The sequence below is a fragment of the Zonotrichia albicollis genome, chromosome 21 (genome assembly GCF_047830755.1).
Source record: "Zonotrichia albicollis isolate bZonAlb1 chromosome 21, bZonAlb1.hap1, whole genome shotgun sequence".
Classification (NCBI taxonomy): Eukaryota; Metazoa; Chordata; class Aves; order Passeriformes; family Passerellidae; genus Zonotrichia; species Zonotrichia albicollis.
The window spans coordinates 3,116,138-3,136,894 of record NC_133839.1 but is presented as its reverse complement, the minus strand read 5'-3'; the positions used below and the strand labels follow the sequence as shown (position 1 = coordinate 3,136,894).

The 20,757-nt window shown below is 50.2% G+C and overlaps 1 protein-coding gene and 1 long non-coding RNA gene across 13 annotated transcripts in view; one reads left to right on the top strand and one right to left on the bottom strand.

The window, feature by feature from the left end:
* CACNA1B (calcium voltage-gated channel subunit alpha1 B) overlaps nucleotides 1–2,513 on the bottom strand; it is a 316,045-nt gene extending 313,532 nt beyond the window's left edge. For 6 of the 12 annotated variants that reach the window (XM_074556290.1, XM_074556289.1, XM_074556292.1 and 3 more), the window contains exon 1: nucleotides 1,821–2,511. In XM_074556290.1, the coding sequence (XP_074412391.1) occupies nucleotides 1,821–2,079 (259 nt within the window). In that variant the 5' untranslated portion in view covers nucleotides 2,080–2,511. Of the gene's footprint in view, nucleotides 1–1,820 lie in introns of all 12 variants that reach the window. The other 6 variants (XM_074556286.1, XM_074556287.1, XM_074556288.1 and 3 more) reach the window with 3 other exon arrangements.
* A 37-nt stretch (nucleotides 2,514–2,550) lies between these two features.
* On the top strand, nucleotides 2,551–16,673 carry LOC141731366 (uncharacterized). The gene is made up of 3 exons (XR_012583407.1): nucleotides 2,551–2,644; nucleotides 3,283–5,781; nucleotides 15,687–16,673. It is a non-coding gene; the product is annotated as an uncharacterized LOC141731366 (long non-coding RNA).
* Nucleotides 16,674–20,757: the final 4,084 nt, after the last annotated feature.

Below are 20,757 nucleotides of genomic sequence, written 5' to 3'. Positions count from 1 at the left end.
ACGGTCAGCTCAGCTTAGCACCACGGTCACCCTGGCTTCAAAAGCATGGTCAGGTCAGTTTAGCACCATGGTCAACCCAGCTTCAGCGCCGTGGTCAGCTCAGCTTAGCACCATGGTCATCCTGACTTCAAAACCGTGGTCAGCTCAGCTCAACACCTTGATAAGCTCATCCCACCACTGTGCTCAGCTCAGCACCACCATCAGCTCAACTCAAGCACTATGGTCAGCCCGGATACAGAACCGTGGTCAGCTTTGCTCAGCACCACAGTCAGCTCGGCTCAGCACCATGGCCAGCCCGGTTTCAGAACCGTGGCCAGCCCGGTTTCAGCACCGTGGCCAGCCCGGTTTCAGCACCATGGCCAGCCTGGTTTCAGCCCGGTTTCAGCACCGTGGCCAGCTCAATCCAACCCCGCGGACAGCGCCCGGCCCCGCCCGGCCCCGCCGCTCCGGCGCGGGGAAGCGCCGGTGCCTCCGCCGGTCCCGCCGGCTCCCCAGCACTCGGGGTCCCCTCCCCACATCCCCCGGAAAATGCAGCCGAATCGCCCAAGAGGCAGGGGAGGGAAAGCCTGAGTCTACCCGCGCAGTCAAGGCGATGCTCTGCCTGCCACAGGGGGTTTGGGGCTTGTTTATCAAGACTTAAATGCGGGGAAGGAGAAATGGATGAGGAAATGCAGCAATCGCTGGGATTGTATAATATGGACAGAAAGATCAATACGTGTTTGTGTGTGTTCGGAGAGAAGGGAAGTGCACTCACTCCACTGGTGTATTTTTCCTGTTAGCCCCTCAGGAAGTGAAAACTGGGGAAGTCTAAGCAGGAGCTGGCCTGTGTGGCAACTGAAAGTGTTGCTAGGAGGCTGGGAGGAGGCCGTGCTGCTGTTAGCTGAGGATTAATAGGGGTGTGATATGAAATGAAAAGAAAACAACCGGCTCCCCTGAGACCCCCAGTGTAAAGCACTCCTGTACACACACACAAAATCTGCTCCCTGGGAGCCTCAGCCTGCTCCCCTCTGTTCCCAGCTTACAACCATCGTTCCGAGCAAAGCCCCCTTCTCACTACAGCTCACTTGGCCTGGGAGCTGGGTCTCAGACAGAAAGCATCTGCCCCTTTCACAATACAGCAGATGATCCCTCTCCCCACTTACTGCCTCCTTCTGCCACACGGCTTTGCTAATTTTAATTTTTTTTTTCGTGCAGCCTAAGCTTAGGCTATGCACCTAATCGAAGTGCCATGATTCGTGTTGATTCAAATGGATTCTGGAGGGGATGTGCTAAAACTGAGCTGCAATGATCGCATTCCTCGGATTTACCTGGGCTCTCAACGTCCCCTACTATCAACGCAGCTTCAATGCTAAGGTGTCACCATTTTTATCCCACATTCCTTCTTCTATTCACAGGAAGACAGAAGAGTTGAATGGCTCCAAGATGGAAATAAAAATCAGGATTCACGGGCACGAATCTAACAGAACCTGACTTGAATTGTAGGAAATGTCAATCCATGCACCTGTACATCTCACCCCTAAAGACACCCTGACACGGCTTACACACACCCCTGGCATCAAGCACACCAAAAGGACCCTCGGTGCTCCCACAGAAGCAATTCCCTGATTCCCTGATTATTCCCATATTCCCACTGCCACGGCCGTGCATCATGTCGGGCACACGGCTCCCGGCACACACACCCATGGCACAGCCCGATCCCACCGTCTGCAGCAGCAGCAGACACTCGCCCTGCGCTGCCTGGAGGGGTCTCTGCCCCTCAGCCTCCCTCTCCCCCTCCCCACCTTCCCCCCGTGCCCACACAGCCTCCCTGAAAGGATATGGCCACTCTGTTATTCGCTTGGCGTATTTCCGTATAACATTATCTTCACTGAAGATGAAGAGGGATCTGTTGACTGTGAAGCAGTTCTGTTTGACAGGGATGGGGTTGTAGAGAGCCATAGTCCTGGCTCTCTGAGCCATCGACTGTTTATACATCCTTTGGCCGGCTTGGGGGCCACCTTGCCGGCTGCTCCCTCTTCCAGCCCCGGCCGGCCCTCCACCTCCATAGCGGGTTGGCAGATCATCCCCAAACCGAGCCATCCTCGCAGTGCACGGAGCCGGGCGCTACAATCCAAACTGGCAGCCGAGGCGAGAGGAAGACGCATCACAGCGCGCAGCACTTCTCCCTCCGGGGGCTTCAGTTGCGGGATCGGGATTGATCGCGGCAAAAATAGATCGATATATAATAAAACAAAAAATATCCCTTTTCCTTCCTCCACCCCCCTGCGCTTCCCCGCCGCTGTGGCTGCCCGGGGGTAGGAGGAAGGCTCCGGGGCTCCGCTCACCTCCCCGCACAGGTGGCGTCTCTCCGGCCCGACCTCATGGCCGGGGCGGCGCGGGGTGGCCGCGGTGGCCGCGGTCCCTTCGGCCACGGGGCGCTGGGCTGGGAAGGGGCTGCGCTGCTGCCGTGCCCGCCGCGGGAGCGCTCCGCCGTGCCCAGCCCAGCCCGGCACGGCTCCGGCACGGCCCGGCCCCGCCGCATGTGATGCCCGGAGCCAATCGGCCGCCGCGGCTCCGCCCGCTCCAGTCACCGGCACCGGGGGGCGGGCGGCGAGGGAGGAGGGAGGATGGAGCCGGCCCGGCCCGGCCGCCGCCGCCCACCCCGGTAAATACGGCGGAGCCGCGGCCACTCCCCGGGGAAGGAGGGCTCGATCCCCCCCTCCCGCCCCTGCGCAGCGCTCCGCGGGCGCGCACAGCCCCGGCCGGGGGTGCTGCTGCTGCTCCGATGGGTGGGGGGCACAGGCGAGGCAGCCCCCGCGCCTGCGCGCCGCGCCCAGATGTGCCCTGCCCAGATGTGCGCTGCCCAGATGTGCGCTGCCCAGCTGCTGCCCCCACGGGTGCCCCGAGCCGTGGTGCGGGCAGCGCTGGGCAGCGCAGCTCCCGTCATCTCGGTGCCCCCAGAGCCCCTCAGAACCCCCCAGAATCCCGAGGGTGGGGAGAATCACAGTAAAAAACGGGGTTCGGGGCTCGGGGGGTGCTGAGCCGGCAGCCCCCGGGGCTCGGGGCGGGCACGGGCGGGTGCGGGCGGGGGATGCGGTGCCCGCAGCGCTCACGGCGCCGGGCACGGGCGGGGATGTGCGGCACGGGCTGGCTGCGAGCAGAGCTGCGCCCTTGTGCTCAACTTACTTTGTTTCTCCTTGGTTTGAATGACTCCTGCGGAGCGCTGGATACCTTTAATCCTGTATTTATGGATGAAATCCTTTAATCCTGTTTATTCCAACACCCTCTGTTGCTCCCCTCCAGCACAAGTCAGAGAGATAACTCCTCCTTGTTCCTGGAGCGCCGCACGGCAACAGACACTGCAGTAACTGGCGAGGAAATGCTTTTGCATTTTAGGCTAAATTTGGGGTAGAAACTATTAACTTTGAGAAGACCCCCTCGGAGAAGTCAGGGCTGTCAACAGGGGGACATTTTCACTTCCTCCACAGCAAGGAAAGTCTGGACTCCGCCGCTAATGTGCTTTTTGCCTTAGTCATCCAAGCTCAGTGCAAAACCAGCCCACCGACCAGGCAAGCCTGGAGCAATAACATCTGCTGGCTTCAGGAGCCAGTCAGAGGGCTGGCAGCAGCCACAAGTGACACAAATAAGGTCTGGCAAGACGCAAAGGGTGACTCTCCGGAAGGAACCGGCTCCTTGCGCCGGGGCTCGCTGTCTGAAGGGCTCTCGCACACTGCAGCACAGGCAGGAGACGCTCCCGGAGGCGGCACCGGCAGCCGAGGGGAGCCAGGAGCGGCTCTGAGGCACGGAAAGCAGCGAGGGAAGGAGGTGAATCACATCCTGCTGCCTCCAGGGTCGCACGCAGCAGGAACCGGCGGCCCCCGGCACCGACAGGGGTCTGCGAGCCCTGCGGACCAGGGCAGAGGGAGCAGCTCCGGTCTGCAGGTTGCCTTCCCCTGCTCTCACTGGCAATGCAATAAAAGATCTTTTCCCCCTCCCCAGGTCTGGGTGATTTGCAGATTAAGCTGAGTGCAGGAGTCTTTGGGAAAAACTTTGCCCGGAGACAGATGCTGGAGTGGTTCAGCATCCCTGTTCCACTCACAGACCCTGGGCAGAGACTCAAACGAGAGTTTCCTCCGAGGATCTCCACCCGTGAGCACTGCTGAGCTGATCCACGCAGATGGGAAAGTTCCCTTATTTTGTGGATGGAGAAGGAGGGCGCAGGGAGCTCTTCTTTCTTTAAAATTTTCCCTAAAAAACACTTTTATCCTCACTGCATTGTATCCTATGATGGATTTATCTTTCACCTGAAAGTCAAGTTTCCCCCAGCTGACTTATTTACTCGTTTCATTTTTATTAAACTAACTAACTTACTTAGTGGTTTAATATTTCACTTTTGTGCTTCTGGCCACTACATCTCCTACATCCTTTTTCAGTGGAAAAACCTGACTTTTTCTCAGTGACTACCAGAAGAGGAAATGCCATTTTCAATAACCCCTCACCTCTCCAGATGGAAATCAGTACTTGGAGAAAAAAATACTTGGTTTCCAAAATCTTCATCCTCCTGTGCTTACAGAATCAGGGGGATGGATGACACAACAGCTCTGAAACAGAAAAAAAAAATAAGAAGAAAATAAAAAAGCTGTCTTTTGCATTAGATCTTATTGAGAATCAGGGAAAATCCTGACCTCCACATCCCCTTCTCTCCTCCTACAGCCACCAAACCACTCTGCCTCTCCCAGAACAAGCTCCCCACCACAGCACTGCAGTGAAATCAGCAGCCAGGGCAGTGGGGGTGTTCGTGACAGTGAGAAAATGATGTGAGTGTGTCGTGAGGATGCTCTGTTCAACCAGTTTGCCCTTTCCTCAATCTGCATGCTCAGGGCTTTTTTCCTGGATTGTTTTTTTTCACACCCTAAGGAAGATCACGCAGACCTTAAGCATTGAAAGCCTTAAAGAAGAGAAGGAGATTGCAATTGCAAGGATTATTTGGCTTTGAGAGGGGAAGTGCCAGGATTTAGTTGGGCTTTTTAAGATTAGGAGAAAAGCAGGGGAGTTAAGAGAAAGCAAAAAATTTGGAGCACTGAAACAGGTCAGACATCCATAATCTCCCGTTACAGGAGGGCAAAGAGCATTCCATGGAAAATTCTAAAAGTGGACTCAGTCATGAGTGACTCCTCCTCACAAGCCCTGAAGACAGAGGTGAGTAAATCACTCTGCTCTCCAGCACAGCTTAGCAAGGAGCCTTCCTCCTCCCTGAGCAGCTTTGCCAGGCAACCAAGCATTCCCCTGGACTTTCACTGCCAGCCCAAGCCTGAGGCAGGTGACTGGGCTTAATGGAGCAGCACTTCCATCTGCCAAGGCACAGCCAGGGCAGAGGAAATGGCCCAGAGTGGCTGCAGGGCTCCTGCCAGGTGCCTGGGACACTGGGGCCATGGAGAGCACCCCTGGTCTGTGTGTTTGCCCCATCAGGACAGCTCCCAGGAACTGCTGGACAGTCTGGATCCATCTCTGCCTCCATCTCTGGAGGCCTTTCTGGGGAAGTCACAAAGTGGATTTCCAGCTTGCTGTGCTCCAGATGCTTCCAGCATGAGGGACAGTGGCTAAAATTCAGGGACACAGCCCAAACATCCCCCTCTGAGCAGAACAGAGTGGGGATATTTACAAAAACAGCAGCAGGAAAGAAGATTTCTTCTTTCAAGAGGGGAAAGGACTCCCACCATGCCCTGACATCTCTGGATCCTGCCCTACACCTGGAGTAGCTCAGAGGGAAGGTCAAAGCTCTCCAGAATATCTTTTGTCCAGGTGAGCTCAGAATTTACTTATTTACTCAAAATTTGCAAGGCTGAGGAACAGAGGAGCCTTTTCAATCCCATCTTGAGGCTCTGAATCCCGGGTACTGCCAAGCAGAGCAGCTCCCAGGAGCACATTTCCTTTAAAAATAAACAAGCAACACAGACTGCACATCTCCTTCCAGCCCACGGGAAGGTTCAGAGCTTTAGGCCAAGAAAAGCAGCTTTCCAAGGTGCTCCTGGCCAGGGATTCCTGCTCTCCTCACTCCCATTTTGCACCAGCTGTGCTGGAGGAGAATCCTGCTGCCATGCAGGCAGAGGAGATTGTTAAAGCTCAGGTCTGCAGGAGGATGTAGAATAGCTTTATGTAAAACCCATGAGGAAGATGCTCTGATACTTTTTCTCCAGAGTAAGAGAGTGAACAAAGGGGAAAGAGGCCTTTTGAAGATACAGCTCCTCCTGTGCAAGTCCTGATCATGGCATTGTTTAGTGTCCCAAACCCCCAGGGCCAATTTGTGGCATTCACATTCTCTGAAAAATCCCTTCACCCAGGGTTTTCTCCTGGGAAGCTGAGGAGCCTCAGAAACAAAGGAAAACAATTCTTATCTCATTTGCTTCTCCTGTGTTGTGCTCATGTGGAATGTGTTTGGAGATTGTTTACCCACAGGTGATTGTTCCATTGGATTCTGCTGGGAGTTGTTTTCACTCTTTGGCCAATCAGGGCCAAGCTGTGTCAGGACTCTGGAGAGAGTCACGAGTTTTCATTATTATCTTTCTAATATTTAGTAAGCATCCTTTCTGTATTTAGTTAGTTAGTTTAGTATTCTTTAATATAATATAGTATAATATATATAATAGTATATTCTTTAATATAATATGGTATCATAAAATAATAAATTGGCCTTCTGAGAACATCACGTTAATCATTCCTGCCTTCATTGGGACATCCCACAAATACAATACCAATTACCCTCAGCTGCTGCACAAACGTGGATCAAGAGAGACCCTGAGCTCATGGCTTGGGGTGGGGGCACAGCAATCCCACCTTGGCATGAGGGTCTGCACAGAACCCCCCAGCTGGAACCATCCCCATCCCACAGCTCCACACAGCTCTGCCAGCCCATCACAGACCAAGGGCAGTGTTTAAAGGATCAGCTGAGATGGATGTGAGGGAAGGGGAATGGAGATAGCCCAGAACAGGGCAGGGAAAGAAAGCAGGAGCTGGCTGCCCCTGCTCAGCACCTTCCCTGGGGAGCCCCAAGGGAGCAGGAGCTGCTCCTGCTGCTCCTCTTGAGCTGAATTCCTTCGTAGGTGGATCACGACTCCAAACCCAGCTGCTGGCTGTGGCAGGAGCCAGCTGAGTTCAGCCCCAGGTAGCTCCACAATGAGGTTTTCAGCTCAGGAAATACTTTAGCAAGCAGGATATCTGAACAGCATATATCTGAACAGCACCACACTGGAGAATTCACAGGAAATAAGCAGGAAATCACAGCACACAGGGACACAGAGCTGCCCATGGGTTGAAGAGGGACAAGACACCTCAGTGGTGCTCAGAGATCCCTTCTGACCTCCAGCACCACCAGAACAGGGTTTGCTCTGTGGGGAAAAAATGTGTTTGCACACAGACAGTGCCTGTGGCAGGGAACTGTGAGAAGATGAGAGATAAAAGGGACTTAAAAGTATATCAGGCCTCATATTTTTATTTTCCCACAACATTTCTATGATCATTTCTACCCTGTTGGTCTCCAAGACCGTCCAGCAGGGAAAGACAGCTTCACACCTTCTCTTCCATTATTTGGACCTCAATTTCACTGAAGACTTGATCACCAGGAGAGGGAGATTTGGGGAGTCTTTGCCTGTCTTTCAGTACATATCTGTCTGTGGTAAATGATTAGACATCTAATCCTCCTTAAGATTCAGGTCTCTCCTCTCCTTAGGCTCTTCTGAACATTTGCCTGGATGCTTCTCAGCATCTCGATGTCAAAACAGCTTTTCAAATCCGACTTTATCTGAGCTTGAGTCGTGTACAGGCTCAGCTCTGCATGAGCTTCACTCTGGGAATCCAAGAGGCAGGAGCATCCTAAGAACTGACAGAGCACCAAGTCCAGATCTGTGGCATTCACATTCTCTGAAAAATCCCTTCACCCAGGGTTTTTCTCCTGGGAAGCTGAGAAGCCTCAGAGAAAAGGAAAACAATTATTCCCTCATTTGCTTCTCCTGTGCTGTGCTCATGTGGAATGTGTTTGGAGATTGTTTATCCACAATTGTTCCATTGGATTCTGCTGGGAGTTGTTTTCACTCTCTGGCCAATCAGGGCCAAGCTGTGTCAGGACTCTGGAAAGAGTCACGAGTTTTCATTATTATCTTTTTAGCATTTTCTAAGTATCCTTTCTGTATTCTTTAGTTTAGCATTCTTTAATATAATATAGTATTATAAAATAATAAATTAGCCCTGTGAGAACATGGAGTCAGATGCATTGTTCTTCCCTGCCATGGTGCTTGCCATGCATTTACAATACAGATCTGGAGCCAGATGGGCAAAAACGCCAGAGAAATTTGGGAATTTCACCAGTCACTTGTTAATGCAAGCTGAATACAAAAACCCAGCCCCTCTGTGCTTGTCCCCCACAGGAGTTTGCTGGACAAAGCTCCCAGTGCATCAGGTGTCAAATCCCACTGCAGCAGGAGTCACACCCTGCCTGGGTTATTTTCAGCAATATAATTGATTAAACACTGAGAGATTTTCATCCTTTCAGTGATGGGCAAGAGAAATTTTCAGGCAAAGAAGAAAAATGAACAGCCAGGGAAACAGCTCTATGCTCATAGCTGACATATTTTTGGCTGAAATGCCCAAAGTGCAGGACAGCCCAGATTCCCAAAGTTCTCAGAAAGTTTGAAGAACTTGGGGACTGAAGACCATACAAAGAGAGCACCACATTTCAAAGCCTTCTCTTTCCTCAGCTGGAAGACGGCTGTTGATGTGGAATTGAGGGAGAAAATAGAGCCTTGCAGCTGCCATGCAGGTTTCTGCACCCAACAGCTGCAAAAATGTGGCCAAAAGGTGTTTGCAACATCAGTGGTCAGGCTCCGCCTTATGCCACACAGCTGAGCAAGGTTGTGGAGGGGGAACAGAGAATCTCTGCAGTGTCTTCTTGTACTAAAAAAGAAGAGCCTTTGGTCTGGAGCAGCAGAAACCAGCTGGCTGGGCAAGCCCAGCTCAGAAGGCATCACCATGGAGCAGGAACAACCTGGAGCAGTGACAGCAGTGATATCTGCAGCTGCAGCCAGTGAGAGTTCACCTTCATCCTTTGGAAACAGCGGTGCAGCTCAAGCCAGGGTGCGGCACCCACCTCACACAGCACCAGCTCTGCAGGAAATCACCACAAGGAAATGTTCCCAGGACTGGCTTTGAAACCATCCCAAATATTCCCATTTTCAAGTTAGTTTGGGCCTTTTTAACCAGGAAAGGAATGGGGTTTGGTGCCACCTGGTTAGGTGGATCAGTTTCCCATATGGGGTCTTCAGTTCATTACGGCACAACCAAAACTGATCATGCATGCAAAAATGTAGGCAAGACGCCCTAAAAATTGTGTATTTAATTAACTTTTCCTGGATGAGGTTGCAAATACCTTCACTCACATGTGCCATACACAGAAGCAAAACCAGGGCAGTGGTAACTTCTGTCCTTTTCTGCAGGAATTGTTGTGGCCAGTGTGTTGCTGTTTGTGCTCCTACAGAGCTGAGGTTTGCTGAAACCAGGGCCAGGGATCCCCAAGGCTTTGTGATGAGCAGTTTAACACCCCCGGGCACACAGCCACATCTCCAAGCCTTTAAATCACCATTTCCCCCATCTCAAAACAGGCACCAAGATTCCTTTGCTGTGTTTTCCCTGTTTCAGCTGCACCATGATCCTGCGATGTTCTCTCCTCCTCTGCAGAGTGCTCTGCTCAGCGAGGCTTCAAACCCTCCTGGGACCTCCAGTCCACCTAAGACACCGATTCAAGGTCTGATGAAGTGCTCAATGAGCTGCAGTTAATGGGGGAATGCTGTCACTCTGTCTGGGACTGGCTCAGGAGCCACACAGCACGCACAGATAATAGGAATCTTTTTTTTAAAAAAGCAATACCCACTGCACAGCCTTCTAAATCTGAAAGGTTAATGCACTTGGAAAGGGAGAAACACAATAAAAAGCTCTGCAGCTACAGATTAACCCTCACTTCCTAGAATCTGTTATTGTTGTAAAGACTCTGAGAGGCAGGGATAGGAGCTGGCTGCCCTACTTCCACTGCCTTGCACTGGGAGTTGGGGTTTGGCTTTGTTTTTACGCCTTTCAGCCTCTCCCCTATTTGTGTTTTCCAAACCTGCAGTGAAATGCAAACGACAACGACTTTGAGGAGCAGCCTGAAATCTGAATAACATTGACAGGCAGGGAATCCCTTGGGGCAGGTTCGTGCTTTAGAAAGCGGCTCCCCCTACCCAAAACCAGGCAGAAGGAGGAGGAGGGAGCCCAAGGCTGCTCCGGTGGAAGCCCCACATCCATCAGGCTCCGTTTAGCTCGGGTGCTCCTTGTTTGTTCAGCTAATGGTGAAAGTTATGTCCACACTCCCGTCTAAATTAAGTATTCAGCTATTTTACAGACACAGTAAGTCGGTCAGCCTTAGCCTCAGTAATTAGGGCTTACTGTTTAATTAATCTCTTGTGGTCACACAGAGTCTCTATCGCTCTCTCTGTTGGCTCACACGGCACCGGGAGGAGAGGCTGAGGAACAGGAGGAGTTAATCCCTTAAGCTGATCCCACTGCACAGGCGGGAAGGAAAGGGGGAAGGGGAGCTGCTCTGTCTCGCTGATGGCAGAAGATCGGGATTGCAAGGCAGAGAAACCGCTCAGGGTGCCCGGGAGCAGTGTCACACCCGGCCGGGGACAGGGGACCGGGCACAGAACACAGGGCACAGCCCCAGGGCTGCGACGGGGAACGAGGGACCTGCCCCACCTTGGCTGAACTCGGGGAGATGCTATTCCCCCTGCCCGCAGCCTGCCAGGCTGTGTCCGGCAGCCGCAGCCCCAGGAACACCTGAGGAGTGCCACCCCTGGAGGTGCCACCCCTGGCCGTGCCACCCCTGGCGGTGCCACCCCCTGCAGTGCCACGGAACCAGCACCAGCTGCAGCCCGAGGCTCAGACGGGAGCCACAATTTCACTCGATGCCAACAGGAGCGAGTTAGAGCTTCTCAGGAAATAGAATCACGGAAATTTTAGATTGGAAAATGCCTCTAAAGTCACCGAGTCCACCCAGGACTCCCAACGCTACCATGTACCCGAACGCCACATCCACAGGACTTTTGAATGGTGCCTTCACCACCTCCCTGGGCAGCCTATTCCAGTCCCTGACACCCTTCGAGAGAAGCAACTTTCCCTCATATCCAACCTAAACTTCCCCTGGAGCAGCTTGAGACCATTTCCTATTTTCTTACCAAGATACCGGGGGGAAGTAGGGGAGACCCAAACACGAACGTGGGAAAGCCCCAAAATCAGCTCCCAGGGTACCATAACGAGGAGAAAGTGTTAATGGGCCAAGATCACCCCATTAAAGTGTTGAATTAACAATGTGAGGAATTCATACGAGTTAGAGAGCCAGCCGGGACGGGCTAGAGGGTGCTGATTAGTGTCCATCCCAAATACACAAGCAGGTGATCACCCGCATTTTAAGGGACTTTTCCCTTTCAGAGTGCCAAGGAAGAGATTCTGGAAGCCCAGGAGGTCCCGTGGAGGGCCGGGAGCCCACGCTGCTGTGAGCTGGGGGCCGAGGGACAGAAAGGGACAGAAACCCAGCGAGGCTCCGGCTCCTCGGGCTGCGCGGAGCTGCTGGGAAAATACCTCGGAGGAAAATCATCATCTCCAACCTCCGAGACGGGCACTCCTGGGACAGGGACCGCCCTGAGAGCCAGCCCTGGCCGGGGGGAGCGCTGCCCATCCCTGCCCAAGCTCAAGCAGGGTCTGCATCCCGCAGCATCCTCCCCGCAGCCCCGGGAGCGGCGGGACCCGCTGGCTCTGGAGCCGCTCTGGAGCCGCATCCTCGGGATTTTTCTGGGGCTCCAGCGCCCTCTGCTCCGGCACGGGCAGAACTGAAACTCCGCTCACCCCACTCGGGCAGTGGGGCAGGGGCTGGGGGTGCCACCCTTCCCTCGGTGCCACCCTGAGTGTCACCTGCGGCTCTGCCCGCGCTCTCCCTGGCACCCAGCAGGGCGGCCTCGTCAAGGAGGGTTTCTGTCATAGACCTTGAAAGTGCAATTATTTGCAAGGGAAATCGCCGGTGGAGGCCCCCGCCGAGGCGGGGCACAGCGGTTTTTGGGGGCACCAGGGACATCTCTGCTGCCAGCACAGCTCTGGCTCCATCGGGAGCGGGACACGGACCCGGGAGTGGCTCTGGAGGGAGGAGCTGCCAGTTCTGCCACCCTGGGCACGGCTCCTCCGGGTGTCCATAGCGGGATTTCCTCCCTTTCTGCCTGTGGGAACCTACAAAATTAGAGAGTTTTGGGAACTCCCAAAACTCTCAAAATTAGAGAGTTTTGGGAACAAAAGGCAGCCCCAGAGGCAGCAGAACTGTGATTAGAGCTAAGCAGCAGCCATGAGATAGGTCAGCAGAAAAATTATTTAAACTGTAGAAAAGCAAGAACAAATAGAACAATGGTTGTGTTAACGCTTGTCTAGAATAACTCCCTAAGCTACAGAAAAGTTTATGTAGCAAGATATTAGGAAGGTTGAAGCTTAATAATGGAGCTCTGTGCATTGTGTTTTAAGGCTCACAAGCAGGTATTGTATTTGAAATAAGCAAGCATTGTTTAACCAAAGGTACCTGTGCTTATAGTGGTTGGATAGAACTACTGTCAATGTGCTTTTGCTTTGTGTGATTGGTCAAAAAACTTATAAAGTGAGTTGTACCACTAAGTTCTTGGTCTGCTGCCTGGGATGTGAGCTGCTGGCATCTTCCCATTTTCATAACCATGTAATGAGACTGATGCTGGAAAATCAAACAGCTCAAGGCACGTTCCCAGCAGCCCTGTCCTGTTTGTGGTTTGTACACAGAGCCCAGCCAACGTCACTGCCCATTCCCCCAGCCCTGGGACAGGCAGGAGCAGAGCAGGGCACCCACTGCCCACCCTGAGCTCCTCCAGGGGGGGAAACTTCTGGTGGAACCTTCGTGCCTCCAAGTCTTGAGACCAGCTGCGCAGGGGGGACATCCGAACATCTCCACCCAAATCTGCAGACCAAGTTTCCAGCAGAAATTTTTCCTCCATCTCAAACCCCCCTTCTCTTGATGCCTGGATCCCCCAAGCCTTCCCCAGGCCAGGAGAATCCATCACAGCTCAGCCAGGGACACTCACAGATGAGGCATTTCCCTTCCACCACCATGCACCCTGCCAGGAGCTCCTGGTGCTCTGAAACAGAGGCACCATCACCTCCTCTGACCCACAAAACCTGAGAACAACCCCGAGCAGAGAGCAAATAAATTAAGATTCAATAAATAAACATGATAGGAACAACTCAGAATGCACAGCCATGCCCTGCTGGGTGGTAAAGTTGCACCTTTCTTCATATTTCCCTCAATTTTCCCCAGATAATCTCTTTGTTAGGCACTTATCTCTTCCGTTATACCCAGTACTTGCTCAGATTGAGCTCCCAAAGTTCAAACAAGAAGAAAACTAAAGAAAAAATCTGAAATATTGCTATTTACACACGCACATACATTAAATAGATAATATTATATATATTAATATATATAAATAATATTAATACTGTCTATATTATATAACATATATAGTGTATATATATTACATATATAGTATATATGTAATATATAATATATTAATATAATATATTAAATGTACATTACACATATGTAGTGTATATAGTACATATATATTATACATTAACCTATACTATAGATGTATAATATTTAGTGTATATACTATATAAGTATATATATTACATATATATTATACATATATATAAAATATATATTTGTATATATATGTATACACATATACATATATGTACACTTATATACATATATATAAAATATATATGCATATAAGTATATATACAAAATATTATACATCTATAATATATATATAACATATATACACTATACATATGTAAATGTGTATTTATGCGTTCACAGCCTGGATTCTGCCAGGCCAGGCCAGGTTTCCCCTCAGAGCTGACACGGGGCTGGCAGCACTCCCCATGGCAGGGCTGTTTGCAGGAGGAACAGCCCCAGATCCCCATGAACAGCTGCCATAAACCCTGCTGGGTGCCAGGCAGGCCCTGGGGACACTGGGGCACCAACAGAGCCCTCGGGCAGGGCCAACACAGGTGGCACTGGGGGACAGCAGGTGAGCAGAGCCTGCTGCCACCCCCAGCACGGGGACACGGGGAGGTGGCACCTCAGGAGTACGGCTGCTGATTTATGGTGCACTCAGGACTCTCCACAGGCATTATTTATCTGCATTACTGAGAGGGCTTAATTATTCCTCCTCACATCAGAGGAGACACTGAGAGCTTGTATTGCTCAGAAAATCATTTTAATCAGCAAACAGAGCACACTGCCACCACCAAACATTTATTTCTTCAGATGGCTGAAGAGTTGATGTTTCCAGCCTCGATGGGTACAGCTGCCTGTGCCTCAACTGCACAGGCTGGCCCCAAAAGGAGGGAAAAACTGCCCAAATGCACAGAGCTGAGCAAGCTTTTTGCAGGGAGTGCTGCAGGAGAGGCCCTACAATGCCAGAAGATGGGAAATTAGAGGAAGAAACCACAACTGACAATTTCACAGCACAAGAACTGGCAAGAAGAGGGGTTAAAAACAATAAATAAAGTGAAGGGAAGCAGATTTAGGACCAGGAGAGCCATTTTGTTGTCTCAGCTTTGGCAGCAAGTGGAGCCCAGTGGTCAGAGAGGGGCCTTGAAGGGATCTGGCAGCTTTTCACTAAACCCACTGCCAGCTTCTGGAACACAAACACACTGTCAAGGGCCCCAGAGCATTTCCATCTTTAAAAACTGAGGCAAAGCTTTAGCAAATGTTTGCAGCCCTGTGGGATTCCCACAAGCACCTCAGCAAGAGGCACCCAAGTCCTAGAGCTCCAAGGCCTTTTACATCAGACTGCAGTTTCTGCAAGACAAAAATGAATGTAATTCAGAAAACCTGTGGGATTCCAAAGGGAGGTCACATGCATTTTTAAAGGTTCAATTCAAGCCCATGCTTGCATTATTATTTCCATTACAAAGCAAATTCCATTAGATTATTTCTCCTGTGCCATCTCTTGGTATTCTGCAGTTGCAGAAATTCTCCATGGTCGTAAAATAAGAAAAAAAAACTCTATTATGGTCTAAATAAAAAATTCCAAACCCCACATATTGAAAAGCAAGGTGACCCCAACATCTGGGAAATGATTGCCATTTAATTCTATTGATTTAGAATATTGAACACTTGTTTTATTAAAACAATACTATATTATATTACAAATATACTAAAGAGATTATATTATATTATATTATATTATATTATATTATATTATATTATATTATATTATATTATATTATATTATATTATATTATATTATATTATATTATATTATATTATATTATATTATATTATTACTAACTGAAAAACTTGTGACTGTAGACTGACAGTGTACACAGTTTGGACTTGATAGGTTAATTACCATAAATAATTTCTACTAGAATTTAGTTACTAAATTTTTTAGGTAAATTATTTTTTAACACATTTTACATGTGTAAAGCAGAGATAAAAATTGTTTTCTCTCTGTGCTTCTCTAGGAAAAAACTTGAGAGAGAGAATTATGTCTCTGTTCAGAGAATGTGAATGTTACACTCACAGCCTCTGTCTCTCTCCTTGGCAGTTTCCACATTTCAATCTTCTGGACTTGGACTTTTCCTGGAGGAAGAAACCTGGAAAATGCAGGGAGAGCTGGTGCTGCTGGCCCAGCTGGGCAGGAGCCCATCCAGCACGGGCACTTTCATTCTGCTTTTCATGCCCAGAAGTTTCTTGAAGATCCAAGAAACCTCTGTGATCCTCACATCAAACATTCCTTCAGTGAGCTTTGGATGCAGCCAGGGCTGCTCCTCTCCCCAGGTTGGATTTTTGCCTCTCCCTCCTCTCGAGGGATGGTGTTTGCTGTTCCTTGGAGAAATCCAGATGTACAGCCAGGATCTGCAGCCCTGGCATCTGTGCCAGTTAAACACAGTAATTACAGCTCCCAGTTCTTCAGGGGAGGGACAGCTTCCCTGCCAGGGAACGGGGATTTCAGAATGCACTTGACATCCTCTCCTGGAATGGGAGAATCAGAGGGATGGAATGGAAATGAGAATTGCTCAGCTCCCAGCACTGCCACCACCCCATGGGTCATTTCTCTGGTGAGGAATGAAGGCAAAAACCACCAGGAGCAGGGGTCAGTCGATCACCAGAAGGGTTTGGTGGGAGCAGAGCGAGTTCTTTACAATTTAGAGCAGCAAGGACAGAGCTCAGAGCCACAGGAGCTCCTGTTGGAACAATCTCCTGCTCAGATTTGGGGAGCTGAGCAAAGCTGGTGGCACCTCCTGCACGGGCAGCAAGGTCATGGCAGTGTCCTCAAACACCCCTGACAAGCCCCCATTGATTTTGGGGGCTGAGCTGAGAAGGGACAAAGGGGAAGGGACCATCCTGGTGCTCCCAAAGCTGCCAGGATCCCTCCCTGCTCCCAAAGAGCCCCTCAGGCAGGATTTGGGGGACACAGCCCAGGTAAGCCCCACTGGACACAGCACAGGCAGGGCAGGAAAAGGGAGAACAGCATGGGACCGGCAGCCAGAGCCACACAGGCTGGTTCTGCTGTCTAGGGAGCAGCTCACTTTGCAGGAAAGGTTGTTCCCAAAAGCTGGGAAAGCTGGGAGCAGCATGAATTGAATCCCAGCAGCAGCAAAGGGCTCAAACTGGGCAGTCACCAGTGAAACCAATCCCATATAAACCAGCAAACATCCCAGAGACTGATTTACCCTTCCTGAGAAGATGAAATCTGAAAGGAATTGACCATTTTACTCACACTGAGGTGTCACCTCCATGCTGGGATTGGGGACAGCCCTGCAGGATATTTGTGAACAGTTCTGCTCTTCCATTTACACCCAGCTCCAGCAGCCTCCCCTGCAAACAGCAGGTCCGGCCCATGCTCACACTGCCTGTGGTCCTCATCTCTCCAGTTCTGAACATTTCCAAGGGCCTTGTTCATTTTATAGGTGACCAGAACAGCAATAACAACAACAACACATCAGTACTGTAATCAGAAATTGGTTGCTTGCTCTCGTCCTGAAGTATTCAGTAACACCCAATATCTGAGCAGCCCAGTCACTGTTTAGAATATTTCTCTTTAGTGGGTCTGTACTGTTCCTATTTCAGGAGTTTATGAAAGGATTAGTTCTTGGGAACAGCTGCATTTCTCACTTCATTGAGAAATAAACACATCAGGCTGGCTCTGCAAGAGGCACGAAAGCAAAAGAGCTCAGTCCTTCCCAGGGGCTGCTCCCTCTCATCCCACCTTGGCTCTACAAGTCCCTGCTCAGGGAGTGATTGGGGTTTGGGATTGATCCCAAATATAATGGGATCATGGAATGACAGAGTACTTTGGGATGGAAGGGACCTAAAAATTCATCCCATCCCTCCCCTGCCATGGCAGGGACACCTCCCACTGTCCCAGGCTGCTCCCAGCCCTGCCCAGCCTGGCCTTGGACACTGCCAGGGATCCAGGGGCAGCTCAGCTGCTCTGGGCACCCTGTGCCAGGGCTGCCCACCCTCACAGAAAGATTTTTTTCTCATATCCTGCTGAATTTACTCTCTCTCAGCTTGAAGCCATTGGGCTGCATCCTCATTTCTTCCCTTGTTGCCTTCTCCTCTTGTTATTTCCAGAAGGAACAGCCAGAAATCACCTTTGTCCAGCCCCTTGTGCTGTCAGGGACCTGCAGGACACAGCCCATGTGAGGCTGCAATCCAGCAAGGGTTTGGCACCTCAGATCTGGGGAATGGGGGGGATCTTTCCTGGGCTGTGAATAAAAACAGCTCCTTAATTAAGCCCTGGATATTGATTTCATTTTCAGCCTATTAACTGCCTTGCCCTACATGGGTTTGCAACACTCTGTAGGATTCCCCTTGCCCCCACTCTGTGTAGACACAAATTGCCAAGATAAAAAAGCTTAATTAGTCCCATCTACTCTTCAAGCACCCATTTCTTTATATTTTTTTTGCTTTTAAGTGCTCATAAAAGAGGCTCCTTGACAGCTTCCAGACCTGCATCTCTCCAGCAGAGCAAAGATTCATGAACCAACATCAAGAGCTCAGCTACTTTGCAAAGAGAAGGAGGGAAAAAAGCCTCTGCAGAACCCCTAAAGAAATCCAGTTCTGGGTTCCCTCACATGTGGGGAGCTGGAGGTCCCAAAACAGCAAAACCCCCCAGCAAATGGCACTTGTTTATCTCCTTTTTTTGCTGTTAAACAGTAGCAACAATTTGTTTTTAAGCCCTGAGCCCCAGCAGAGCCTGAGTCACCCTGGGTGGGAGCTGCCTTTGCTGATCAGAGAAAATCCAAGATTTTTGTGTTCCCCCCACAGACCCAGAGAAGGAAGAAGCCTCAGAAGGGAGGAGGGAGAGAGAAATATCAAATTAGAGAATGAAAACACGGAAGAATGGAAAAGAGAAGATGATGATAAATCAAGCAGAAAATCAGTGTTTTCCATGATGCTCAAAACCAAAGGCACCAAAAGATTTGGGATTTTACCCTCAGAGGTTTTTCAATCAATGACCATAAACCTCATGAATTTACACAGACACAGGGACTGTGACCCAAAGAATTCATGATCAAAATTAAGATTTTCAACCAAGAAGGAAAACAAGAGAGAAGATGTTGTCAGACAAGAGGCATGGGGAGCTATTAAAACATTTTGGGAAGAGAAAAAAAATCCAAACAAACCCACAACAATTTTTGAGTCTTTATTGTCATTTTTTTGGGCTGTCACAGGAGGGGACTGAAGGAATGAGAATGGTTTAGAAGCTCAGGGAAGATGTTCCCTCCAGGAACAGGGATGGATCTGTGGGGCTGCTCTGTGCAGGGCCAGGAGCTGGATTTTGGTGATCCTCATGGGTCCCTCCCAGCTCCGGACATTCTGTGATTCTGGCAGAGATTTGGGGAGGGTGAAACCCAGACAGATTGGTCAGAGCTGCAAAGCACCTTCCAAACCTCCTCGTGCTTCAGCCTCCTTTGATCTTGAGCTGAAATATCAGGAATTTTTAGCACTCATTGATGAGTAAATATTTCTGTCATCCAAATCTGGGCATTGCCCCGAAATGCAGCTGGAGGAAGCAAAGAGCCTGGCACTTGTTGGTCTCAATACCAGGGGCAGCTACTTAGAGAGTCAAAGAAGAATAATCAATAACCTGAAGAGTGAAATTAAGTTTCTCTACCACAAATGTCTGGCTTTAAAGCACCAGGGCTGATCTCCAGCCTTCTGGTAAAGCTTCACTTTGGGATCTGGGTTGTTTTTCCATAGCAGAGCTGAGCTGGATCATTTGCCCCATTCCAGGCACTGCTTTGATGTTTACACTGATTTAGGCATTAGAGAAATCATTTTATGTGCCAAGGGAAGTGGCTGCAGGAGAGGCACCCGAGCTCTGCTTCACAGTCCAGATTCTTCCTTCTCTGTTCTGTTTCAAGAAGTAAAGCTCAATAACATCAAACCAGGCTCTCCTCAGGTCCACTCCAGCCCTCAGCGTCCCAGACATTCCCTGGAGCTGTGGGAGGATCTCAGCCCTGCAGATCCCTACACCAGGCAACACTTACTCCAACTGAATTAGCCAGAAAGGTCTGGAACGGTTAATTGGAATTATTTAGCCATCATGTTTTGCCCATCTCCTCCTCCTCTGCCTGGCGTGGTGTTCTCCAAATCGAATTCCTTTAACAGAATCCAATATGCAGCAAAGCTGTTGGTCCAGAGAAATGTTTCACTTGGGGTGTGGCAGAGGGGGCTCCCAGGGACCCCTTGTGTGTCCCCCTGCCCTGCCCAGCACCAGCAGGAGCCAGGAATGGCAGGGGGAGATTCCTTCAGGGCTGTGGGGTGAGATGGGATCAGCACAGGAGCCCCCTGGGCCACTGCACTGTCAGAGGGTCAGGGGTGGGACGGTGGAGATGGATGGAGATGAGAGATCTCTGCAGCCAGGTCTTGGGGTTCATTGCAAAGGGCCTGGGTGCAGGGCCCTGCTGGGAGCTGCCAAACACAGCTCAGAGCAGGCCTGAGAGAAGAGAGGGGCAGAGAGGATGAGAGGGTGAGAGGGTAAGACAGCGAGGTTCCCATTACAATACAATAAATCTCCTTCTGTGTTGAATATTCTAATTCTCACTAACCAATCTAGTACAAAATACAAATCCTAAAGCATTTACATACAGCCTATAAGAATCATTACATTACCATACTGTGTTACATTTTAAACCCTTAAAACTCCTCTTTGGCCCCTTCTGCCAAGCTGTAGGGTCTGCTCTGACCCTTGGGCCTGTCTGCAGGCAGAGGGTGTTGTTCCATCAAAAGGGGATCACCTTCAGCTGGCCACACCATTGTTTTCCAGTTGTTCAGTAACTGAGGGATCTCAAAGCTTGCTTTCATTTCAATCTCACTTATAGTTTCTATATTCTCAAAATCTTTTGTCAGACAATCATATTTATAAGGCTTTCCTGTTTCATCTTCCCCAACACTGCACCTCCCTTCCCACTGCACACCCAGGAACATCTGAGCTGGCAGAACCACAGAATACCCTGAGCTGGGAAGGACCCATCAGGATGTAGCCACATTTCTCTTCACAGAGAAAAGCAAGACTTCCCAAGAGTATATCTGAGATTCACATTCTCTGAAATATTCTTGGGAAGTCGTGCCTTGCTTTTCTCTGCAGAAGAGAAATGTGGTTA